At 40.4% G+C, this 22,698-nt stretch overlaps 1 protein-coding gene and 1 long non-coding RNA gene across 2 annotated transcripts in view; one reads left to right on the top strand and one right to left on the bottom strand.

The window, feature by feature from the left end:
- rrn3 (RRN3 homolog, RNA polymerase I transcription factor) overlaps positions 1 to 16,577 on the top strand; it is a 39,445-nt gene extending 22,868 nt beyond the window's left edge. Inside the window, exons 11-18 of the mRNA XM_063059091.1 lie at positions 1,353 to 1,479; positions 2,669 to 2,799; positions 4,682 to 4,812; positions 6,593 to 6,777; positions 7,475 to 7,583; positions 12,600 to 12,752; positions 13,301 to 13,388; positions 15,225 to 16,577. Coding sequence (XP_062915161.1) covers positions 1,353 to 1,479; positions 2,669 to 2,799; positions 4,682 to 4,812; positions 6,593 to 6,777; positions 7,475 to 7,583; positions 12,600 to 12,752; positions 13,301 to 13,388; positions 15,225 to 15,383 — 1,083 coding nt within the window. The 3' untranslated portion in view covers positions 15,384 to 16,577. The remainder of the gene's footprint in view (positions 1 to 1,352; positions 1,480 to 2,668; positions 2,800 to 4,681; positions 4,813 to 6,592; positions 6,778 to 7,474; positions 7,584 to 12,599; positions 12,753 to 13,300; positions 13,389 to 15,224) is intronic.
- LOC134352033 (uncharacterized) lies at positions 2,806 to 19,528 on the bottom strand. The gene is made up of 4 exons (XR_010019331.1): positions 18,969 to 19,528; positions 12,659 to 12,782; positions 4,664 to 4,739; positions 2,806 to 3,264 (listed from the first exon to the last, which is right to left on the bottom strand). It is a non-coding gene; the product is annotated as an uncharacterized LOC134352033 (long non-coding RNA).
- Between the last annotated feature and the right edge of the window lie 3,170 nt (positions 19,529 to 22,698).

The raw sequence follows: 22,698 nt of genomic DNA, 5'->3' as shown, positions 1-22,698 counted from the left end.
AATTCATCAATTCCTATCTGGTTATCCGTAAAAATTGTGCTATCTGCTTTATGGTGGAAACAAGGTCTTCTACAATAAAGGAGTAATGATAGTTGATGGTTAAAGGGAAATTTATGTGAAAGAGAATGCTAGAAATCAGTGGACAGTGTTCTTCGAGGTCTGTGGCCTGGCTACCAAATTGAAAAGCCTATCCTTTATCTTGTATTTTGTCAATAAGGTGGATTTAAAGATCGCGCGTGCATGACACCACAATTTGAACAGTCCTTTAACGTTGCTGGTGAACGCAGCAGGCCAGGCAGCATCTCTAGGAAGAGGTACAGTCGACGTTTCAGGCCGAGACCCTTCATCAGGGAAGACCCTGTTCAGGAATTCTGTTGTTAGTGCTTTCCTTTGTTCATATTATGTAGTTTTTCCACAATAGTACAGTTAATATATATTAAATGGGAACGGTGTAGTTGCACTGCATAGAGTGCAGAGGAGATTCATCAGGATGTTGTCTAGATTGAAGAATTTAAGTTACAGAGAAAGATTAGATAAACTGGGCCTTAGGGCCTTTTTTCCCTGGAGCAGACAAAGCTGATAGGTGACCTGATAAAATAAAATTATAAGAACTCTTCCCGTGGTAGGATTATAAAAAACAATGAGGGCATGCATAAGAGGAAGGAGTTTTAATGGGAATTTGTGGGGAATATTCTTTAACACAAGAGATTGAATGCTGCTAGAGCATATGGTGAAATTGGATGCAATCACTATTTTTGAGAGACATTTAGACATGTATTTAAAAAGGCAGGGCCTAGAAAGATATGGACCTATTGAGAAAAAAATTGGGATTAGTATAGACAGGCAAAAAGGTCCTGGTGGATCAAATGGCTGTTTCAGTACAGTACATTTTTGACTGAGTTTTAAAAATTACCTATTACTTGAATCCAGAAAGTAAATTTAAGGCATGCCATTTTGAATAATTAATGCATAAACTATGTCTGGATCTTGGAAAGTGTATTGCACTAGTAATCAATTTGACTCTCTAACTCCTTGAACTCCATCTCTACATTTGATTGACAAAACAAATTTGGAACAAAAGTAATGAAAATGATTGCTGAATGTCAGTTTCCTCTTGACATCATTTGAAAATCAATGCAATGTAGGATTTTCAGCCTGCAATGTTGTCTATTTCTCTTTCTACTTAGCAAGAGGCGGAGTACTTCTAGCATTTTTTTCTGTTTTTTATATATATATATAGTGTTCAAAGAATGTTTCCTGGGAAGAATGTCATTTTGGAGGGTACAGTGTAAAATTACATACCATCTACTTGTGCTTTCCTACTTGCTGACTTTGGAAATTTTCCTCAACAGGATGAAGATGAGAAAACTAATTTGATCTTACCGAATAGTGATGTGATGGCTCACCCAGTGGCTGAACGATTGGACATTCTGATGTGTGTTTTGCTGGCCTACATAAAGGATGTTTGCTATGTCAATGGTACTAATTGTAACTTGCTGTTCTATGAAGTCTTTTTAGTCACAGAAGATCCAAATGTTTCACAGAAGAGAGCATGTAATGTGCAGCACGTGTAAAAAAAAACAGATTGTCAAAAAGATTTAGTCAGGAAATTCTAGTAGGCAAGTCCAAAACTGGTCCCAAGAAGTTAGAAATGTTACTGCAAGGGCTTGTAGGGGCACACAAAGGGTCCAGAAGTTTCGAGGTTTCAGGGATAAGATTAGCCAAAGTCAGAAAAAAAATTGTAAACATGCACCAGGGTTTTTCCATTCCTTGCAACTGGGAATTGGTGATGATGGTCCTACTTTCATTGCAAGTGAAAATAGGTAGGTTTGATTATGAGTTTAAGTTGAGCTTCAGAGGTGGTTTGGAAAAGACAATGGGGACACAGGAGACTGCAGTTGCTGGAAGCTGGAGCAACACAAAAGGCTGGAAGAACTCAACAGGTCAGGTCAGGTAGCGTCTATGGAGGAAAATGGACAGTCAACATCTTGGGTCTTTATCTGGACTCGAGATGAAGGGTCTCAACTGGGAATGTTGATTGTCCATGTCCATCTTCCTCCACAGATGCTGCCTGCTCCAGCTTTTCGTGTGCTGTAAAAATTAATGCTTGGGTTAACGAAAGCTTTGCTGGTTTTAGATCCTGAATAGCAGTAGTTAAACACTGATTCCTGTGTTGCCCCACTAGTTGCAGCTTATCAACCTGAGAAAGACATTTATTCCTCCTCTTAACATTCTATCCAACAACCAGTTCTCAGTCTTGTTCGTATATTATCCCCAACTTTGTAAAATCCTGTCTACAAGGTTGGAGCACATGAAGTCCAAAAGGAAAAAAATCCACTAGTTTTCTCATCCATTCCATTAGTTTAGCCAAATGTAACTTTCTTTTCATAACTCGTACTGATTCTGCTCAATCCATTTACCTTTGTTTCTTTAGAGAAATTGCCTGATTTCTTATGCATTTCCAGCATTTTTTCGGTTAGGATTTCAGATTTCTTATTCATGCTTTTATAATGCAATTTTTTACACTCTTATTCATTAGACACAAGTGATTCATTACAATTCAATACAGGATTGAAGACAATGAATAGCATCAAATACTAGGATATTATGAGATGTGTTTCTTTCGTTATTATTTAATTTGCTATGTTTACCTTTTCTTTTTATGCAGGTGAGTTGATGATAACCAGGACAAAAGACTTGTATCGTGACTTGTTAGTGGTGTTTGATAAACTGGTTCTACCCACTCATGCTTCTTGTCATGTTCAGTTTTTCATGTTCTACATCTGCAGTTTCAAGCTGGTGAGTGCCAAATAATTCATGAATTGATTTTAGGGTTTGAAAATCAAGAGTAAATGAAGAGATATTGCAGAATTTTACATAGACCCCATCCCTCATTGTTTTTTAATGACTAATGGATAAATACAGATATCGGAGTCATACTTATTGTCATTCCTATATAACATGAAATTTGTTTTCTGGCAGCAGTACAGTAATGAAAGCATCAAAATTTTAAAAAAAAACAAAATAAATGGTGCAAAAAATGAAAAGCCAAGTAGTGTTCATGGACCATACTAAAATCTGATGGCAGAGGAAGAGAAGTTGCTTCTTAATCATTGATTGTGCACCTTCAGGCTCCTGTATCTTTTCCCTGCTGGCAGTAACGAGTGGAGGGCAGGTCCCAGATGGTGACAGTCCTTAGCAACAGATACTATCTTCTTGAGAGTGTACAGTTATATAACGATCACCCATACTGCTTGCATCATCCTGAAATGTAGTCAATTATTATACTGGGAATGCAATTTAAAAAAGTAGTCTCTCCATGGTGGGTATGCAGAATATACTGACTATTTTAAACTCGCTCTTGGAAGCTGCTGTGTGTATAAACTCTGTTAAAGGGATGTTCAAAGAATCATTCATCCCACTCTAACCCAGCTACATTTATCATTCCAGATGATTGTTCCAAGATGCTAGTCTTGTTGGGTTTTGGAATTTAATTAAATATCTTCCTTGATACTTTGGATCTGTTAGTTGCAGTGTTAACTATCTTACAGTCAGAACTAATATATCTGCATTGCCCAGACTTATAGAACCAATGTCTTTCCCTTGGATTCTGATACCGATATTAACTAGTCTGTAATGTAAATGTACTACCACTAACTATTGAGAAATCATAATAAAATGGATCAATCTGGGCAAAAGTGCTTTTCACTGCAAATGAAAAGACATCATTGGAGATATCTACTATGGAAAGAAATTTTTGTGGCACATTCAAGTGGGTACTTAAAGTGAAATCTTTACAGTCAGAAACAAGAGAAAATCTGCAGATGCTGGAAATCCAAGCAACACACACAAAATGCTGGAGGAACTCAGCAGGCCAGGCAGCATCTATCAAAAAAGAGTACAGTCAACATTTTGATGTTTCAGCAGGACCAGTTAACAGAAAAATGAGTCAGTTAGAAGGTTGGGGCAAGGGAGGAAGAAACACAAGGTGATAGGTGAAACTGGGGGGGGGGGGAGATTGTGAAGTAAAGAGCTGGGAAGTTCATTGGTCTCGAAATTCCAGTCATGATATTGATTTCTTGAACCCCCCCCCTTCTCTATTTCCATCCCCTTTTCCTTCTCTCACCTTATCTCAGTGCATTCCTCTGATGCTCCTCCCTCTTTTTCTTTCTTTCATGGCCTTCTGTCCTCTTTTATTAGATTCCTTCTTCTCCAGCCCTGTATCTGTTTCACCAATCAACTTCCCAGCTTTTTACTTCACCCCTCCCAGTTTCACCTATCACCTTGTATTTTCTCCCCACTCTTTAAATCTACTACTAATCTTTTTTCTCCAATCCTGCTGAAGGGTTTTGGTCCGAAACGTTGACTGTACTCTTTTTCCATAGATGCTGCCAGCATTTTGTGTGTGTTGCTTTACAGTTTGTACTGTTTTGAATGATTCCTATTTTTCCCAGGGGAAAGATTTGCAAATGTACTGCTTCTATATACCAGAAGTTCAGAAGACCAGCTAAACTTTAAAGTTTTGATTTGTCAACATTTTTTACACTTAACAGTTAATTGTAGCTTATTGCAGGAGGCCTACAAATAACAATATTATAGTAGGAAATGGTTTTAAATGCTTTAAATTAGATCATAACATTAGGAATAAGGTGCTGATTGTTACCTTGTTGCAATTTTTCAGGGACTGGCAGAGGCTTTCCTGGAACATCTTTGGAAGATGCTTCAGAATCCAAATAATCCTGCAGTAATGAGACAAACAGCTGCAAGTTATATTGGAAGTTTTCTGGCCAGAGCATCGTATATTCCTCTAGCGTAAGTGAACTGTTTCACTGTATGGTGTGTTATGATAAATTATAATGCAATCAGATGCCAAACTCATCATGTGGGCAGCTCAGTTCATGATTGTGATTCAGCTGTAAGTTTTAATTTTGCATGTGAAGACTGGCACATTAACAATGAGCAATATTGTCGGATGATGTCTTTATGTCCGAGAATGCCCTTTCAGGTGTGTAGAATCAGCACTGATTGTTCAACTTGCCACAGTTAGCCATAGACTGTCCTGAGCCTAATATTTCCCCTCCCAGCATCTTTTCCAGCACTGTTGTCTCTACAGGGGATTTTTAGCATGGAAAAAGGACAAAGGCTACCTCGTCATGACCTTGCACCTTATTGCCTGCCTACGCTGCACCTTCTCTGTAACTATAACACTATATTCTGCATTCTGTTATTGCTTTTCCCTAATGTACCGATCTGGTGAAATGATCTGTATGGATAGCATGCAAAACCATATTTTCCACTGTATCTCAGTACATGTAACAATAATGAACCAACTACAAAGAGCAGTGAAGCTTTTTGAACCATCAGGTTGAAGTATCTTTACTGAACAACGTTAATTATTAAGTAATTAAAATAATAGATTTGCATAAGTAAAATAATGTGTAGGGGGAAAAAGATGGACTAAGGTTGTAAAAGAAACCAATTTAGCGTGCAGGTAAATAAATAGGAAAGCAAGTGAGAAATTTTGCCTCTGTAACAAGGATGGAGGTTTAAAAAAAAAGCAAGAGTTGCTACATAGATACTCGTTGAGACTGCGGATGAGCGTTGCTCAGTTCTGAGTGCTTTGTTCATTCTCTGAAGGTAATGTAGAGGAGTTCAGGGTAGTGTAGTTATGATTTTATCTTTAATTAATTAGCGATACAGTGTGGAGTAGGCCCTTCTGGCCCTTCAAGCCAGGCAGCCCCAGCAACCCCCAACAAATCCGATTAACCCTACCCTAATCATGACACAATTTACAATGACCAATTAATCTACCCGATACGTCTTTGGACTGTGGGAGGAAACTGGAGCACCTGGGAAAACCCATGCCTTATTGGGTTGCCTTAAATATTGAATAGATTGATCAGTACATTCAAAGCATTGAGAGGAGATCTTTTGGAAAGCTTCAGGATCCTATGGGAATTAACAGAGTATATGCTGAGGGATGTTTGCTGTTGAGAGAATAATCTTAGGGTAAGGAAGGCCAAAGAGAAGCCTCTTCTGTCATGGAGATGTGGATCTTTGGGTTTCCTTGTCCAGAGAGCTATGATTTTTGAGTTTCTGTGTTCCAAAATGTCATTATGTGCAGTCAGTTTAGCATTGAGGTCAATACTTTTGCTGTCCAGAAATATCTGGTCATGGGGACTTTGGTGAAGGAGATATTGGGAGAGCAGGTTTCAGCTGCTTTATTTTCTACTCATGCTAATCCTACTGAAGTTCTTGAGGTCCATGGAAGGGAGTTGAAAGATAAAGGACGATATATTTTTTGCTTAGATCTTGATTGGTCACTGTCTTCCATAATTTTAGAGCCGGATTGGTTGTCGTGCGGTAATTATCACATTGCAGTATAAATACTTGCCATTGATTGAACTACTCTAATTCCAAAATAAAGATGCAAGTGATGGAATAAGTTTTTTTAAAAATTATGAAATAATGTAATTGGTAGCTAGAGCATTTGAATTAATTGGAAGTAAATACACGATAATTAAATTCTTATTGTCTTTTATGCACCAATAAAGAACTAATTTATTGAGTAAGATTTCATTTTCTTGATTAGCACTGTGAAGGCTTGTTTGGATCTGCTGGTCCCCTGGTTACACCACTATATTGACAGCCAAGATGCCGGAACAAAGGGTTATTGTGATGTGGCTCTCCATGGGTCATTCTACTCTGCTTGCCAAGCTGTGTTTTACATCTTCATATTCCATTGCAAACAGTTACTGGATGGAAATCTGAAGAAAGGTAACTGATTAGTTTGGTATTAAATTTGATAATCATTTAAAAGAGTGCAGGTTATTATCTAAAATACATAGTCAAAATGGAAAATACAGCACGAATGAAGTGGCAGGAATAATGAACATTGCACGCCACAGCGGTATAAAACAGATTTACACTTGCATGTTTCCAGAGCGTTAGTTTGTCCCAGTAATGTTGCTGTATGGATAATGTTACTCTTTGAATGTCAAACATTCTATTTCCTTTGCTGTCTCATATTAAGGGAGGGGAAATCAGAATCATCATTTATTGCTGTTTTTTGTTTGAATAGAACAAGTGAAACCTTGTAAGGGTCCACAGCCAATTGATCCACTCACTTGAGAATGATAGAAAATACAGTGAAATGTATTTACAGTGGTGTCAGATATTGACAATGTAGTTTGGCTTGGGCTGCTGTTATAAATAAATGGTATACTGCTTTGAGCACAGCAGAAAGGCAGAGAGATCCAGTCAGTACTGACTTTATATACACAACCATCAGTGGACAGCTGTTGCATAACATTGGTACAGTCAATAAAAAGATTGAGAACTTAAAGTATTATGCATGTTTTCTTTCATTTCTGTTGAAGCCCTTTTAAGGATGTCATTAATTTTGCATTGTAAAATGAATGCTAAAGTAGCTTTGAAATTAAATATTTGCATATTTATTTGCCTTTCTGTGCAGGTTTGACATACTTACAAAATCTAAATTTTGAACGTATAGTAATGTGCCAACTGAACCCACTGAAAGTTTGTTTACCTTCTGTTGTCAACTTGTTCGCTGCTATTACTAGGTGAGTAGTATTGGATATTGGTAATATAATATCTTGGAGCCAAGTACAAAGACTGCTTGACATTGCATTCCATATCTGAATTGTGTAATGTATTTAAGTATTTATAGATAGGGACCCCTGATACTCAAACAGCTTGTATAAAAATAACATCAAAAGCAAAAGCCTTGGAAAAAGTGATTAATATAACACATTGTAAAGTTAAAGCAACACACACACAAAATGCTGGTGAACGCAGCAGGCCAGGCAGCATCTCCAGGAAGAGGTACAGTCGACGTTTCGGGCCGAGTCTCTTCGTCAGGACTAACTGGAAGAAGAGATAGTAAGAGATTTGGAAGTGGGAGGGGGAGGGGGAGATCCAAAATGATAGGAGAAGACAGGAGGGGGAGGGATGGAGCCAAGAGCTGGATAGGTGATTGGCAAAAGGGATATGAGAGGATCATGGGACAGGAGGCCCAGGGAGAAAGGAAGGAGGAGGGGGAAGCCCAGAGGAAGGGCAAAGAGTATAGTGAGAGAGACAGAGGGAGAAAAAGAGAGAGAGAAAAAAAATTAATAATAATAATAATAAAATAAATAAGGGATGGGGTACGAGGGGGAGGTGGGGCATTAGCGGAAGTTTGAGAAGTCAATGTTCATACCATCAGGTTGGAGGCTACCCAGACGGAATATAAGGTGTTGTTCCTCTAACCTGAGTGTGGCTTCATCTTGACACTAGAGGAGGCCATGGATAGACATATCAGAATAGGAATGGGATGTGGAATTAAAATGTGTGGCCACTGGGAGATCCTGCTTTCTCTGGCAGACAGAGCGTAGGTGTTCAGGGAAACAGTCTCCCAGCCTGCGCCGGGTCTCGCCAATATATAGAAGGCTGCATCAGGAGCACCAGACGCAGTATATCACCCCAGCCGACTCACAGGTGAAGTGTTGCCTCACCTGGAAGGACTGTCTGGGGCCCTGAATGGTGGTGAGGGAGTGTAAGGGTATGTGTAGCACTTGTTCCGCTTACAGGGATAAGTGCCGGGAGGGAAATTGGTGGGAAGGGATGGGGGGGACGAATGGACAAGGGAGTAGCGTAGGGAGCGATCCCTGCGGGAAGTGGGGGGTGGGGGGAGGGAAAGATGTGCTTAATGGTGGGATCCCGTTGGAGGTGGCAGATGTTACGGAGAATTATATGTTGGACCCGGAGGCTGGTGGGGTGGTAGGTGAGGACAAGAGGAACCCTATCCCTAGTGGGATGGCGGGAGTATGGGGTGAGAGTGGATGTGCGTGAAATGGGAGAGATGCGTTTAAGAGCAGAGTTGATAGTGGAGGAAGGGAAGCCCCTTTCTTTAAAAAAGGAGGACATCTCCTTCGTCCTGGAATGAAAAGCCTCATTCTGAGAGCAGATGCGGCGGAGACGGAGGAATCGCGAGAAGGGGATGGCGTTTTTGCAAGAGACAGGATGAGAAGAGGAATAGACAAGATAGCTGTGAGAGTCAGTAGGCTTATAGTAGACATCAGTAGATAAACTGTCTCCAGAGATAGACAGAAAGATCAGGAAAGGGGAGGGAGGTATTGGAAATGGACCAGGTAAACTTGAGGGCAGGTTGAAAGTTGGAGGCAAAGTTAATGAAGTCAACGAGCTCAGCATGTGTGCATGAAGCAGCGCCAATGCAGTCGTTGATGTAGCGAAGGAAAAGTGGGGGACAGATACCAGTATAGGCTTGGAACATGGATTGTTCCACAAAGCCAACAAAAAGTTCAGGCATAGCTGGGACCCATATGGGTGCCCATGGCTGCACCTTTAGTTTGGAGGAAGTGGGAGGAGCCAAAGGAGAAATTATTAAGAGTAAGGACTAATTCCGCTAGACGGAGCAGAGTGGTGCTAGAGTCCCCTCTACTGTCAAGATGAAGCCACACTCAGGTTGGAGGAACAACACCTCATATTCCGTCTGGGTAGCCTCCAACCTGTTGGCATGAACATTGACTTCTCTAACTTCCGTTAATGCCCCTCCTCCCCTTCGTACCCCAACTGTTATTTATTTATTATTAATTTTTTTTTTCTCTCTCTCTCCTTTTTCTTCCTCTGTCCCTCTCACTATACTCCTTGCCCATCCTCTGGGCTTCCCCCCTCCTCCTTTCTTTCTCCCTAGGCCTCCCGTCCCATGATCCTCTCCCTTCTCCAGCCTCATATCCCTTTTGTCAATCAACTTTCCAGCTCTTAGCTCCATCCCTCCCCCTCCTGTCTTTTCCTATCATTTCGGATCTCCCCCTCCCCCTCCCACTTTCAAATATCTTACTATCTCTTCTTTCAGTTAGTCCTGACGAAGGGTCTCGGCCCGAAACATCGACTGTACCTCTTCCTATAGATGCTGCCTGGCCTGCTGCGTTCACCAGCATTTTTTGTGTGTGTTGCTTGAAATTCCAGCATCTGCAGATTTCCTCGTGTTTGCGGTTGTAAAGTTAACCCTAAAGCAATATCTGAAATCTCTTTGTTTATCACTAAATAAACATATGGTATGTATAATGTGAATGCCTCAAAAATAATTACGATTTCAACATTACAGATCTACATAAACAGCATCAGCACCATTGAGAGTGTGTTGTAACGTCATCTTTGGTTGGGATTAGAGAATTCCAAATACACTGGTGCTGGTGATATTTTGGCAGGTGGTCTCATGAGAAAATTGGATATAATGTCATAATTTATCTTCTATTAATCAAGTAATTGAAAGTTTCAGAGAACACCATCAAGATTTTTCCAATAAACTTTCCATTTAGTGTGAAGTCATGATAATTTACATAATTACAATAGTCAGTGTATGTTTTGCCACCATTGAGCCCAGAGAATACTGAAAATGTCCATACAACAAAATCTCTGTTACTGCTTAAGTGGAAAAACAGGTAAAAGAAATTCATCCAACCTCTGTTTTTTGTTGTAATTGATGAACGAGGTTAAATCATGTCTTGGACTACTATGAGCAATTTAGACCAGAGACAGCCAGAATTAACTGCAGTGGCAAGTCAGACCATATGCTTTTTGCTGATCCATGTCCTGATGTTTCTTTGGATCTGCCAATGTTTATGGTTGGTAATTATCATTTTGATCCTAAATGTTGAGGTCCTACCTGGCAGGATGTAGTGACCCAGAATGAACATTGCCCACAGAGCTGCAGAAAGAAGATTCGACAGCAAACAAAACATGTTTTTGTACTCTCCAGCTTTTTAGGAGATTTGGCCTTTTTGACAGCAGCATTCAAGAAATATTAACATTCAATTAAAAACGAAGTTAAATTATTTAATATAATTAGGAAAAATGAAAAAGATATTTGACATGGATTTGACTTTTATTGTTGGAAATGTGCATTGGCTACACGAATCTCTGAAAGCAATAATTGGTCTGTCACAGTCTGGTTCAACCCCCCCACCCTCCCTCCGGCCTTGAACATCTAATGATTTAAGTGCTGACTGTTGTACTTACCAGGAGAGTTCTCTTCCATGATCCTGACCATATTTGAGGTACTGAGAGTCAAATCAGCAAACAAGAAACAGCCTATCCTGACACCTTTCAATTCATTGCCAGAATCTTCACTCAGGCTTGTTTGAAGAAATCTCTGCCCAATTATCATCAACAAGTCATCTACAGCACAAAGGATCCCAACACACTTAACCACTGTTAACTATGATTTGCAATGCCTACCGTTCCATCCCTAGACCGCGTTGTGGGAGATCTGATCATCTGGCTGTCCTTCTGTCTGCATCTCCGCTTGCTCTTTAGGCAGAGAAGCAGCAGTGGAATTGCTTCGAGTTGGTGGAGTGGGCTGTGTTCAAGGACTCAGAGGGCTTGAACCAATGCACAACAGTTGTCATGGTCTTTATAAAAACAGTTGTAGATGAGTGTGTCCCCACAACATCATTCAGAGTCTCCCCTAACCAGAAGCCCCAGATAAGCCATGAGATCAGCAATCTGCTGAGGGCCAGATCGGTGACATTCATGCCTGGTGACCAAGTAAAGTACAAGAGGTCCATGTACAACCTCCAGAAATTCCAGACCAAACCTGAATCACTAAAGGATGCTTGATGGCTTGAATGCTATCACCTCCTACAAAGTGAAACCAAGTGACATAGACGACAACAAGGTTTTGGTCCCGGATGAGTTCAATGCCTTTTATGCTAGCTTGACTGTCAAAATGTGGAGGCACCTTCACGAACTCCCACAGCCCTCAATGACCCTTTGATTTCAGCCTCTGGGGCTGACGTGAAAGGAGGGTGAACCCACAGAAAGCATTCAGCCCAGGTGGGGTACCTGGCTGAGTACTAAAGACCCATGCTGATCAACTGGCTGGAGTGTTCACTGATATCTTTAACCTCTTACTTCAGTATTCTAAAGTACCTACCTGCTTCAGAGGATAGATAATACTATATTCTGCCATCATATTTGACCTACCAAGATGAACCACGTCACACTTATCTGGGTTGAACTCCATCTGCCACTTCTCAGACCAGTTTACTGTGAATGCCCACAAGAAAATGAATCTCAGTGTTGTATATGGTGACATTAACGCACTTTGATAACAAATTTACTTAAAACATTTTATACAGTCCATTACCGGCCACTGAAAGCACTTCATAATTTTTGAGGTCAGTGCCACAGGACAGTGATCATTTCGACCAGTCCTGTCGCTGTCTTGAGCACCGAATGATGGTGGCTGCCTTAAAGTCTGCAGGGACAGTGGACTATTGCAAAGAGTTATTAAAGATGTCCGTTAAGTCTTCTGTTAGTTAGGTTACATAATCCCTCAGTATCTGACCAGGTACGTTGTTCAGCCCCGCAGTTTTGCATGGATTTACCCTGGCTAGGATCCTCCTCACCTTGGCTGTGGCTGGATGGTGCCTGTTCCTCAGGGGAGTGGGGGCTTTCCTCGATGTCACATCATTCATTGGGTCAAGTTGTGTTAAAATATTTTAAGGCCAATTGATATATGCTTAAATTAAGCGAGAGCAATATCTAACCAAGGTAATCCAATATTTTTGTTGCAGGAAGTATCAGTTAGTCTTCTGCTACACAATTATTGAACGAAACAATCGACAGCTCATACCAATTGTCAGGAGTGGTGTTGGAGGTGACTTGGTGCAGGTTTGCACTAATCCGCTGGATTGCTTCTTTCCCTTTGATCCTTATATTCTTAAAAGGTTTGTGAACATCAGTATTTGATGTTAAATCTGAAATGAAATAAGGGTGAATTGCTTTAGTAAAAATAGAAAATGGAATTTGTTCACATTTGTTGAGGCTGATATGGATACATGAAAAAGGAAACTAGGTAATAATAGTAGGAGAAAATGGAATAGAAAGAGACTGAAAGTTGAAGAAATGTAGGGCAGATGGGAGGAATGTCATGGAGCTTAACAGCAGGTATGATACAGACTACTGGAGGAGAACAATGTGTTTCCCTGCTTTCTATGTTTTTGAATCCATGTGATTTCACTTTGAAAACGCCCTTTTCAGCTGTTTAATATTTCACATCTTTGTTTCTGAGTGCCACAGGTTTCTTCCCATTTCCTTCCCCTTGAATTAGTATCAACAATTTGTGCTTTATTAAAACAATATTAGCAACTTATGCACTGCCAAAGTGTATCTGTTATCTTTTACTTGAAATATACAGAAGTCATAATGATTCAACATGTGTATGATTTGTTTCATTGTTACTTGAGTACAGATGACAGTTTTTTTTATCTGACAGATCTAAGAAAACCTTTGAAGGTATTTATCAGGTCTGGGAGGATTTAAGCTTTCAGGATATTCAGGTTTCACAGAAAATCACAAAGCAGGTGGGTAGATCCGATACCAACAGAATATATTTTTACTGCAATGCAATAGCATTTAGTGGGAGAATATTTTACTGTATTGGCTTGTTTTTCATGAGTGCGTATTCATAGACTTTTATTCTGTATGTAAATAGCAATCCATTATTTCTCTTTTTGCAAAGAAAAATTCGCCCATGAGAGACTTATCCAGCAGATAGCAGCCATTTGAACAGTTGTGATGATGAAAAGACCACTGTTCTGGTGGTTATTAAACAAAAGGCTCAGAGCTCAGCTGATAAGTTTCCACTGAACTCTGTATCACCAGAAAGTATGAGCAAAGAAACACCAGATAACAATTTCCCTTTAGTACTAAATGTACTAGATTGAAAGATGCTATAGTATTGTTCAATAACTATAGGAGTTAAACTCTAACTCATATTGATATTCTTTGAACCATTACTTTATTAAATTTAAGTAAGAATTAATCAGGAGTTTAAAAGTAAGGAGATTATATAATTTTATTAAACACTGGTGAAAACTTAGCTGCATACAATTTCTTGTTGTGTGAATGAAGAAAATTACTGGTAGATACAAAGCTTCTTCCTTATTCGACAAAACAAGGTATAGCAGGCATCATACGGAGACGTTTTCGGTCAAAAGGTCTGGCTGTCCCAACATGGGGCTGGATATTTTATGTGCCAAACATCAAAGGACAATTTTAATCAGCATTGTCTGGTCTGGGTTTCACTGCCTTTAGGAACCTAGTGTTCAGAGCTGTACTCCAAATTAAATCCACAATACATATTCAGATGTGAAGCCTGGTAGCCAAAGTCAATTGCTAAATGTATCTGTCCAAACCCAAAAATCACTCTAACATAATTCAGATCATCACGCTGGGAAGATGTGATAGTACTGGAGAGGGTGCAGAGGAGATTGACCAGAATGTGGCCTGGGATGGTGTGTTACACAGTTATGAAGAGAGACTAGGGAATCTAGATCGGTTTTCCCCAGAATGGAAGAGATTAAAAGGGGATATAATTGAGGAAAAAGGTGTAGATAGGATAAACTGCAGTAAATTTATCACTATGTCAGAGGTAGAGAAATCTAGAAAATATAAATTTGGGGTAAGAGATTTAGAAGGGATATTTTTTGCCAGAGAATGGTGGTAATGTGGAATGTACTACCTGAGTGAGTGGTGGAAGCAGACTCACTAACAGCATTTAAGAATTGTCCAGATAAGCCTTAGGCATAGAACGTTACTGGCCAAGTGCTGGAAGATGGTATACAGATGTGTGTCTATTTGTTGACGTTATGGGCCAGATGGCCTGTTTACAAGTGGTGATTGTATGTTAAGTAAAATAACATTCCCTACCTGCCATTACTTTGGTTTTGTTTTCTTCGAACACCATATGCATCCTAGGAACTGTTAAAGAAAATATTTAACAAAATCCCTTTTTTCCCAAGTTATTGCTAAGGGCTGACATGCTTAAATGTCAACAGGTGCAACTGCTAGGCAGTCAGAATATGTTCAAGAAATGTTGCTATTTATATTTCAGGGCACATCAATATTGAATCTCATAAGATAAGGACTAAGGTGGTTACACTTAAAGAAAATGATAGTTGTTATCTTTCACTTCAACTAGGAGCTGCTTTTAACCTAAAGACGGGCAACCTATTTACTTGACTGGAGATTATAATGCTCAAGATGGTTGTTCTAGAGATGAAGAACTTTGGAAAAGCTAAATTGAACAAAGGATAATTTATTGTTTTGATTTAAAAACTAATGTAAAATGTGAATCTGTTTTGTATTGGTCTGATTTTCAAGTATTTAATAGTTTTTCCCTGACTATCAATTTATAGGATTCTGCTGAAGATGAAGAGGATGATTTCTTAAAAGGAGAGTCGTTGCACAGTGAGACTTTTGGGATCATACCAAATTCTTTTGAGTCCAATGTGCAAAGTCCTAACAGCATGGGTTCTCCTGTTACTTTCCACTGCATCAGCTCTGAACAACTATAAATGAGATAAATATACAAATTTTCAGATATGGCTTCATAGAAATAAAATGGAGGAGTATCCATATAGGAACTTGTTTATAATTTTCATAAATAGAAGTTGGCTTTTGTCTAGACTATTTTTATTTTGTTTTACTATGCAAATATTCATTAATTCATCAATTGTGTAAATTTTGTATATTTGTGTACATAGTAATTTGTACATGTTTACTATATTTTAAAACAATTTGTCTTTTTTTAAAAATTATCTTTGGTTTGGAAGTTGTTTGATTCTCAAGTTGGGGGTTCAAATTTATTTTCTTTCCGGATTAGGAAAGTCCAGGAATATATGTAGAACCAATGATGGCAGTTTCCAAATAGTAGTGGTTAAACTGCAATCCCTGTGGCTGATTTACTCTAATTATGACAGGATTGTTAATGTTTGAAATACTTTTCTCTTTGCGATTTTGGGAAGAGTGGGAGAGATTGGATGCAGGGAAGCAAAACCAATCTCCATTTTATTACCCTTTGTTTTCTCGTAGCTATTCATCTACTCGATTTGGCTATTTTAAACTAAGCAGCTGATTAGAAGTACAATTCGTTCATAGAAGTAAAAAGGAAAAATTTGAATGCTGGAAATCTAATTAAGAACAATAGTTGTTTTGAAAATTAACAAATTCATCAACTTTAGATGAAACTTAACCAAAGCCCAATATTCAGAAGTTGCTCTTTCCAGAATTCTCAATTTTAAAGTTGGAATCTTTGCAAAATGCATTGAGAATTGTTTTCCTGTCTGAATTGTAGCAAAAACTGGAAGTAGATTAATATGTTCTACCAACTGTAAAATGTAGTGATCTTTTTTATTTGTCTGGCTTTAAATTATTGCTGTCTTAGTTAACTGCTGCTAAACTAATGTCTGGTATTCAGTTTGGGTTACACTTTAGTCATGATGTGATGACAGTGAATGGAGATCTTACTCATGTTTCAGAACATCCAAGAATGGCAAAACTTGTTATTTCTTTGTGTATTTTGATGCCAGAATAATTTAACCTTTATGGTTTGCACCACCTCAGTAAAGTGTATCCTGTTCATTTTGTTGTCATTCATTTATACCAGGCAGATACTTGTTTTGTAAAAAAAAATCTTCAGTTTTCAAAGGTTCAAATTGTAGATATCTGATTAAATTTTGCATTCTCTTGGATTTGAGTGACTAATTCATTATTCAATTGTTTATAGCATCTATAATAGTTTTCCTGCATTTTCTACTTTTGTTCAGATGTTTGAATCAATTTTAGAATTTAATGTATGCCTGTGATATTGCATCCAATCTACCCATTCATCTGTTATTTTATACTTGGCCTTCTAATATCTAATACTTTGAAAGGTACCAGTTAAAAGCAATAAGGTGTCTTGTTTACTGAGTTTGGTGTAAAGTGACCATATTATCCACAGTGCCAACTTGCTTTTTAAAACAGCCTGCTGTAAGGAAAGAGTTAAATGTGATTCCTCCTTGGTATATGCTAAAATAAAATGGAATTCTGTAAGACAAAATAGAAAAAAGTACAGTCGACATTTCGGGCCGAGAAAGACTGTACTTTTTCCCATAGATGCTGCCTGGCCTGCTGAGTTCCTCCAGCGTTGTGTGTGTGTGTGTTTTGCTTGGATTTCCAGCATCTGCAGATTTTCTCTTGTTTGTGATTGGCTTAGAATGGGATTGTTTTGAGAGAACCAGTCTACAGTAATGTTTTGAGAAAGGAGTACGTCTACAGCCATAATAGTGAAAACATTGCGCTGTGAGATCATTGTGCTGGTGCAGGTAGCAAATACATGGGAAATGTACTAATGCAAGTAGTCTTTAAGGGTGTGTGCGAGAGAGAGAGAAAAAAAGAATCCACTCTTAGGACTAGCGTTAGTGCTAGAGTTAAAGATACAGACAAGCTGGCGGAGCAGAGTCGATGGGCCAAATGGTCTACTTCTCCTATATCTTATGGTATGTCGAGAAGGTGCAGCTTTATTGAGAGGGGAGGGAAAAGGCCGCATGAAGGTTTGTTGGCATTCTGCAGATCAGCTCTTAGTGGATGATAGTATTAGTAATCAGGCCGCAGCTGAAGGATAGCGGTTGATTATCACCAGCTAAATAAATATGAACCTCCATTAACTGCTGCTGCCCTGGACATAGTGCCTTTGGAAATGATATCACAGGAAGACAAGAAATGGTATGCTCTAATAGATCTGGCCAACACATTCTTCTCCATTCCCCTGTCATCAGAGTCACAAGATCAGTTGGATTTTCAAAGGGTCTTTGACAAAGGTCACACGTGAAGCTGCTTAGCAAGATAAAGAGTCCATGGTGTTACAGGAAAGATACTAGCATGGATGGAACATTCAACACACACAAAATGCTGGTAGAATGCAGTAAGCCAGGCAGCATCTATAGGAAGAAGTACAGTCGACATTTTGGGCCGAGACCCTTCATCAGGACTGGGAGCATTGGCTGATTGGCAGGAGGCAAAGATTGGGAATAAAGCCCAATCTTTGCCTCCTGCCAATCTCTCCTGGTTGGCTGCCAGAGACTAGTGGTGTTTCACAGGGACGTGTGTTGGGACTGTTTATTTTGTATGTCAATGATTTGGATGACGGAATTGATGGCTTTGTGGCCAAGCTTGTGAACAGTACGAAGATACGTGGAGGGGCATGTTGTGTTGAGGAAGCAGGGAGTCTGCAGAAGGACTTAGACAGATTAGGAGAATGGGCATAGAAGTGGCAGATGGAATAGTGTCAGGAAGTGTGTGGTCATGCACCTTGGTAGAAGGAATAAAAGTGGAGACTTTTTTAAACAGAGAAAATTCAAAAACCCAAAGTGCAAAGAGACTTGGGAGACCTTGAGCAGGATTCCCTGAAGGTTAACTTGCAAGTTGAGTCGATGGTGAGGAAGGCAAATGCAATTTTAGAATTCATTTTGAGAGGACTAGAATATAAAAGCAAGGCTGGGGCTTTATAATGCATTGGTGAGGTCTTACTTGGAATATTGTGGGCACTCTTGGACCTGGTATCTAAGAGGATGTGGTGACATTGGAGAGGGTTCAGAGGAGGTTCACAGAAATGATTGAAAGACATCATATGAGGAGCGTTTGATGGCTCTGGCCTGTACTTGGTGGAATTTAGAAGAATAAGGAGGGAATCTCATTGAAACCTATCGAATGTTGAAAGGCCTGGATAGAGCGGATATGGAGAAGCTGTTTTCTTTGGTGGCAGAGTCTAAGACCAGAGGACATTGCCTCAGAATAGAAAGGCATCCATTTAGAACAGAGAAGAGGAATATTGTTATCCAGAGGGTGGTGAATCTGTGGAATTCATTGCCACAGGCGGCTCTAGAGGCCAAGTCATTGAGTGTACTTAAAGTGGAGTTTTATAGATTTTTGGGAAGTCAGGGTGTGAAAGGTTATGGGGAGAAGGCAGGAAAATGCGGTTTAGAAGGTAATAGAACGGCAGAGCAGACTCGATGGGCCGAATGGCCCAATCTGTTACGGTTTTACCAGTTTGCGTTTACATGGGAAAGCAGACAACACACTTTTACCAGATTGCCTGATAGGAATGGGCACAGCCCTACCTTGTGCCATGGTCTGAAAGCTCGAGATCTCGATGCATCCCCAGTAAGCTGTCACCTGATTATACAGACAGCCCTCCTGCTCCGAGAACCCACTGAGGAGGGAATAGCTGGAGTCCTGGACGTGCTGGTAAGCCGCATAAGGAATGGATCCATAGAAAATACAGGGGACCGAGTCAGGAAGTCCTGGGCATGCAGTGTGTCTCGGGACCTTAAGTGATCCGGGAAAAAAGAACCGAAATAAAATGGCTGAAATGGCTACCTCCACAAATAAGCAAGAGACCCAAAGGTTTGCGGGGCAATTAGGCTACTGGAGGCGGCACATACCACACCTAACGGTCCTGCTGCCTGCGACCCCTACACAAAGTAACTGGGGGTGGGGAAGCAACTTTTCCGTGGTATCCAGAACAACAGGCGTTCGAGGCTGCCAAGGAAACAATGGCTCAGTCCCTGCCCCCTGTCCCTTGTTTACCCCGATTGCCATTTGAGCTACAGGTACCCGTACATCAGAACAACGCTGTATAAAGTTTATGGAGGGGGGTGGGAGAAGACAAAACGGGGTGAACATTCCACGATTTGCTCCTACACTACGATACACGCCTATTGGACGTTAGTGGAGACGGCAGATCCCCGAGAAGGAAGTGGAGTAATCATGAGACGCATTATAACGTAGGCGCTCCCGGAGAGACCTACTAACAGGGTGAGAAAGCAGAGCAAACCTCCGTTGTGAAGTGAAAGTGGTACATCGCAGAGCGAGCAAGTAAGGGTCCAGAGAGGGTTGGCAAATTACACACAGGTGTAGCCCACACGCCTGTGGATAGACACACAGAGACTGTCGAATCCCCTATCCCAACGCCTCCCCTTCATGGGGAGTGTCCAACCGACAGCTCTCTGAAGCGGATAAACATCATGCCTGGTTTATGGACGGCCCCAGACCCCGGAAAGCCGGTGTCCAGGGGTAGACATCAGCTGCGCTGAACGAAGAGGGTTTTGCGGCGCAGGGAGAGGGCGGTTTCGGCCAGCTAGCTGAACTGAACCGGTGGCAGTCACCTTGCCACGGCAGCGCGAAGCAGATCGGCTGCCTATATACACAGACTCTTGGGCAGCGGCAAATGGCAGGGCGGCAGAAAAGGAAATTGTAGATACTGTACAGGGAAAGCCCCTGTGGGGGCAGGCACTCTGGGAACAGATCTGGAAAACAGTCCATCGAATGAAGACCACTGCTTTCCATGTAGACGCCCACCAGAAAGATTCCTCTCTGTCTACCACCTTTATTAATAAAGTGGACCAGTTAGTACGAGTACACCCTTGAATCCCGTGTGTTGGGACAATAGACAAGTAACATGGCTGGTCATCTGGGCGTGTATGGTTACAACTGAATGGGCTAAGCAACGAGGTTTACAATTATCAGTGTACTTGACTACGGAAGTTGGGATATTAGACGATTTAAAAAAAACTTCATGAGAAGCCGACTGACCACAATAAAAAGTCCAGTCCAGCTGCGGTAGATTGATTACATCGGACCCCTGGTAGACGGCACTATGCTGTTGACATCTGCTCAGGTTTTTTAATAACAATTCCTTGACAAGCTGATCAAGACCGTACTCTATAGGGTTTGCAGGAGTCAATTAGTTATGATGGGGACCCTCAGGCGATGCAATTGGATAACACGTTTCATTTCTCTGGACAAGCTGAGAGAGACTGGGCTGCCAGTAAGGCCATTCATTAGGCATACCAGGTACTCTTATTACCGCCAAGCTGATTGAAAGAGTGAATGGACTTTTAAAACGAGAGTTTCGTTTATTGACACCAACTTACACCTCACAGGGGTGGCTGATTGTAGTATCCCAGGCCTTGTACAACCCGAGTAACAGACATTTACTCCAAGGATCACCACTAACCAGGATGATCAAGTGCACCCCAGGACCAGAGGAGGAAGCACTGAAGAAAAGGCTCTACAGTGGGAGGGAAAGTATCGGTGCTACATTCCAAATTCTCTGGTTTGCAAAGGGGAAGACTGTGGCAAATGGAGACACAGCCACTCACTGGGTATCAGTACAAGAGAAAAACAACTGGTGTGCTTGAGCAGGGGGAAATTGGCCAAACGAGAATTATTTAAACCTTTGTAAGGCTGATAATAACGGACACTTTGTTTCCTCCCAGGTGAAAATGACAGTCCTGGAATTAATCCTTTCAATGGCATGGGCCCTCCCTGAGTAGAGGTCACAGTCCAGACATGCAGAAAAAACAAGACACAAAAACTCACTGTAGAACAAGGTGCCACAGCATGAATTTTAAAATATTTTTTGTAAAATGCATGAATGCACTCAAAATACAAAAACAAACTCCCTGCTTTCTGTCTCTATGTGCATAAAAAGTTCATATTAGCTGTGCTTTCAAAGTTATCTTTTATTTCCTGCCACAGAATAGTTTTATTTATATTGAGTAATTATATGGATTATAATACAAAGTACAACAGCCTTCTTGGCTTAATAGGTCCATTTTAGCATAACGCTGGAGTTACTGAGCCTCAACATCTCTTTCTGGGAGTGTTAACTTCCCTATAAACATCTCCCTCCTGTTAAAAGAGCTTTCTGCTGGATTCTCTTGTTGCTTTGACTTACTATTTTGATACTGCACTCTCAAGGTTATATTATTTATATATTCTTTGATAACAAATAAACTTTGATTAATGAATCTTGAAATTTTATCCCACAGTTGAAAATGCTGCTTATTTTTTTAAAATCTTCTCATTACTTTGATATATTGGAGAGCTAAAATGGAGTTTGTGAAGCCCACAAATACCAGGAACTTCTTGTAATTAAATACAAAACTGAATGCTAGAATAGTATTTTTTTGACTAATCAACTTTTCACATCTGACACAATTGAATCTTAATAATTTAATATCAATGTTTTTAATTGTACTCTAAGAAATAATATCCACTTCCCCTTCGCAAATATCGTTGCAGATTTTGGTTTGCGACAACTGAGGCCTCCGTTGATCGGGGTCGTCTATGCTATCTACATGATGGGTAAGCCAGGGCAGTACGACATGCAGAGCAAGCTGTTGCCTATGAAGCAGCCCCCCCCCCTCCACGCAGCCGATTACTCCACCAGCAGAGCACCCCTCCCCCTACCCCCACAATCCTTTCCGGTCCTGAAGAAGTGTCTCGGCCCGAAACATCGACTATTTTTATGTTTCCGTAGATGCTGCCTGACCTGTTAAGGTCCTCCAGCATTTTGTGAGTTGGATTTCCCGCATCTGCAGATTTTCTCGTATTTATGATGTTTTTTACCCCCCCCCCAAGTGTTTGCTCGATCATTTATTTTTACAGTTTGTCAGATCATTTTAAGTAAACAGATCTGGTAAAATCACAGTCCATTCTGGCCATCTCCCCTTGTTCTTTCCAGTCCGGATGAAGGGTCTCGACGTAAAACGTGGAATATTCATTTCCCATCACCGAGTTGCCTGACTCGCTGGGTTCCTTAAGCTCCTTTGTGTCGTGCTCCATCTGCTTTGTCTTGTGTCTCTGCCCTGGGCTCTCTTTGCAATTTATTGCAATAGCGTAACTAGCTCAATGTAGCCAGTTGGCGAGCATATTCATATGAATTCGGGAATTAGGAGTGTAGAAGGATTATTTGGATATTATACTAATTACAATCTCAAAAAATCACATTAGCTATTAAGTCTATACAAATATTGGTATGTTATTCAACCAAAATACTGGAAG

Source organism: Mobula hypostoma, chromosome 9, assembly GCF_963921235.1.
Source record: "Mobula hypostoma chromosome 9, sMobHyp1.1, whole genome shotgun sequence".
NCBI classification, from domain to species: Eukaryota; Metazoa; Chordata; class Chondrichthyes; order Myliobatiformes; family Myliobatidae; genus Mobula; species Mobula hypostoma.
Note: the sequence above shows the minus strand (reverse complement) of the source record. Positions and strands in the feature narration are given on the sequence as shown.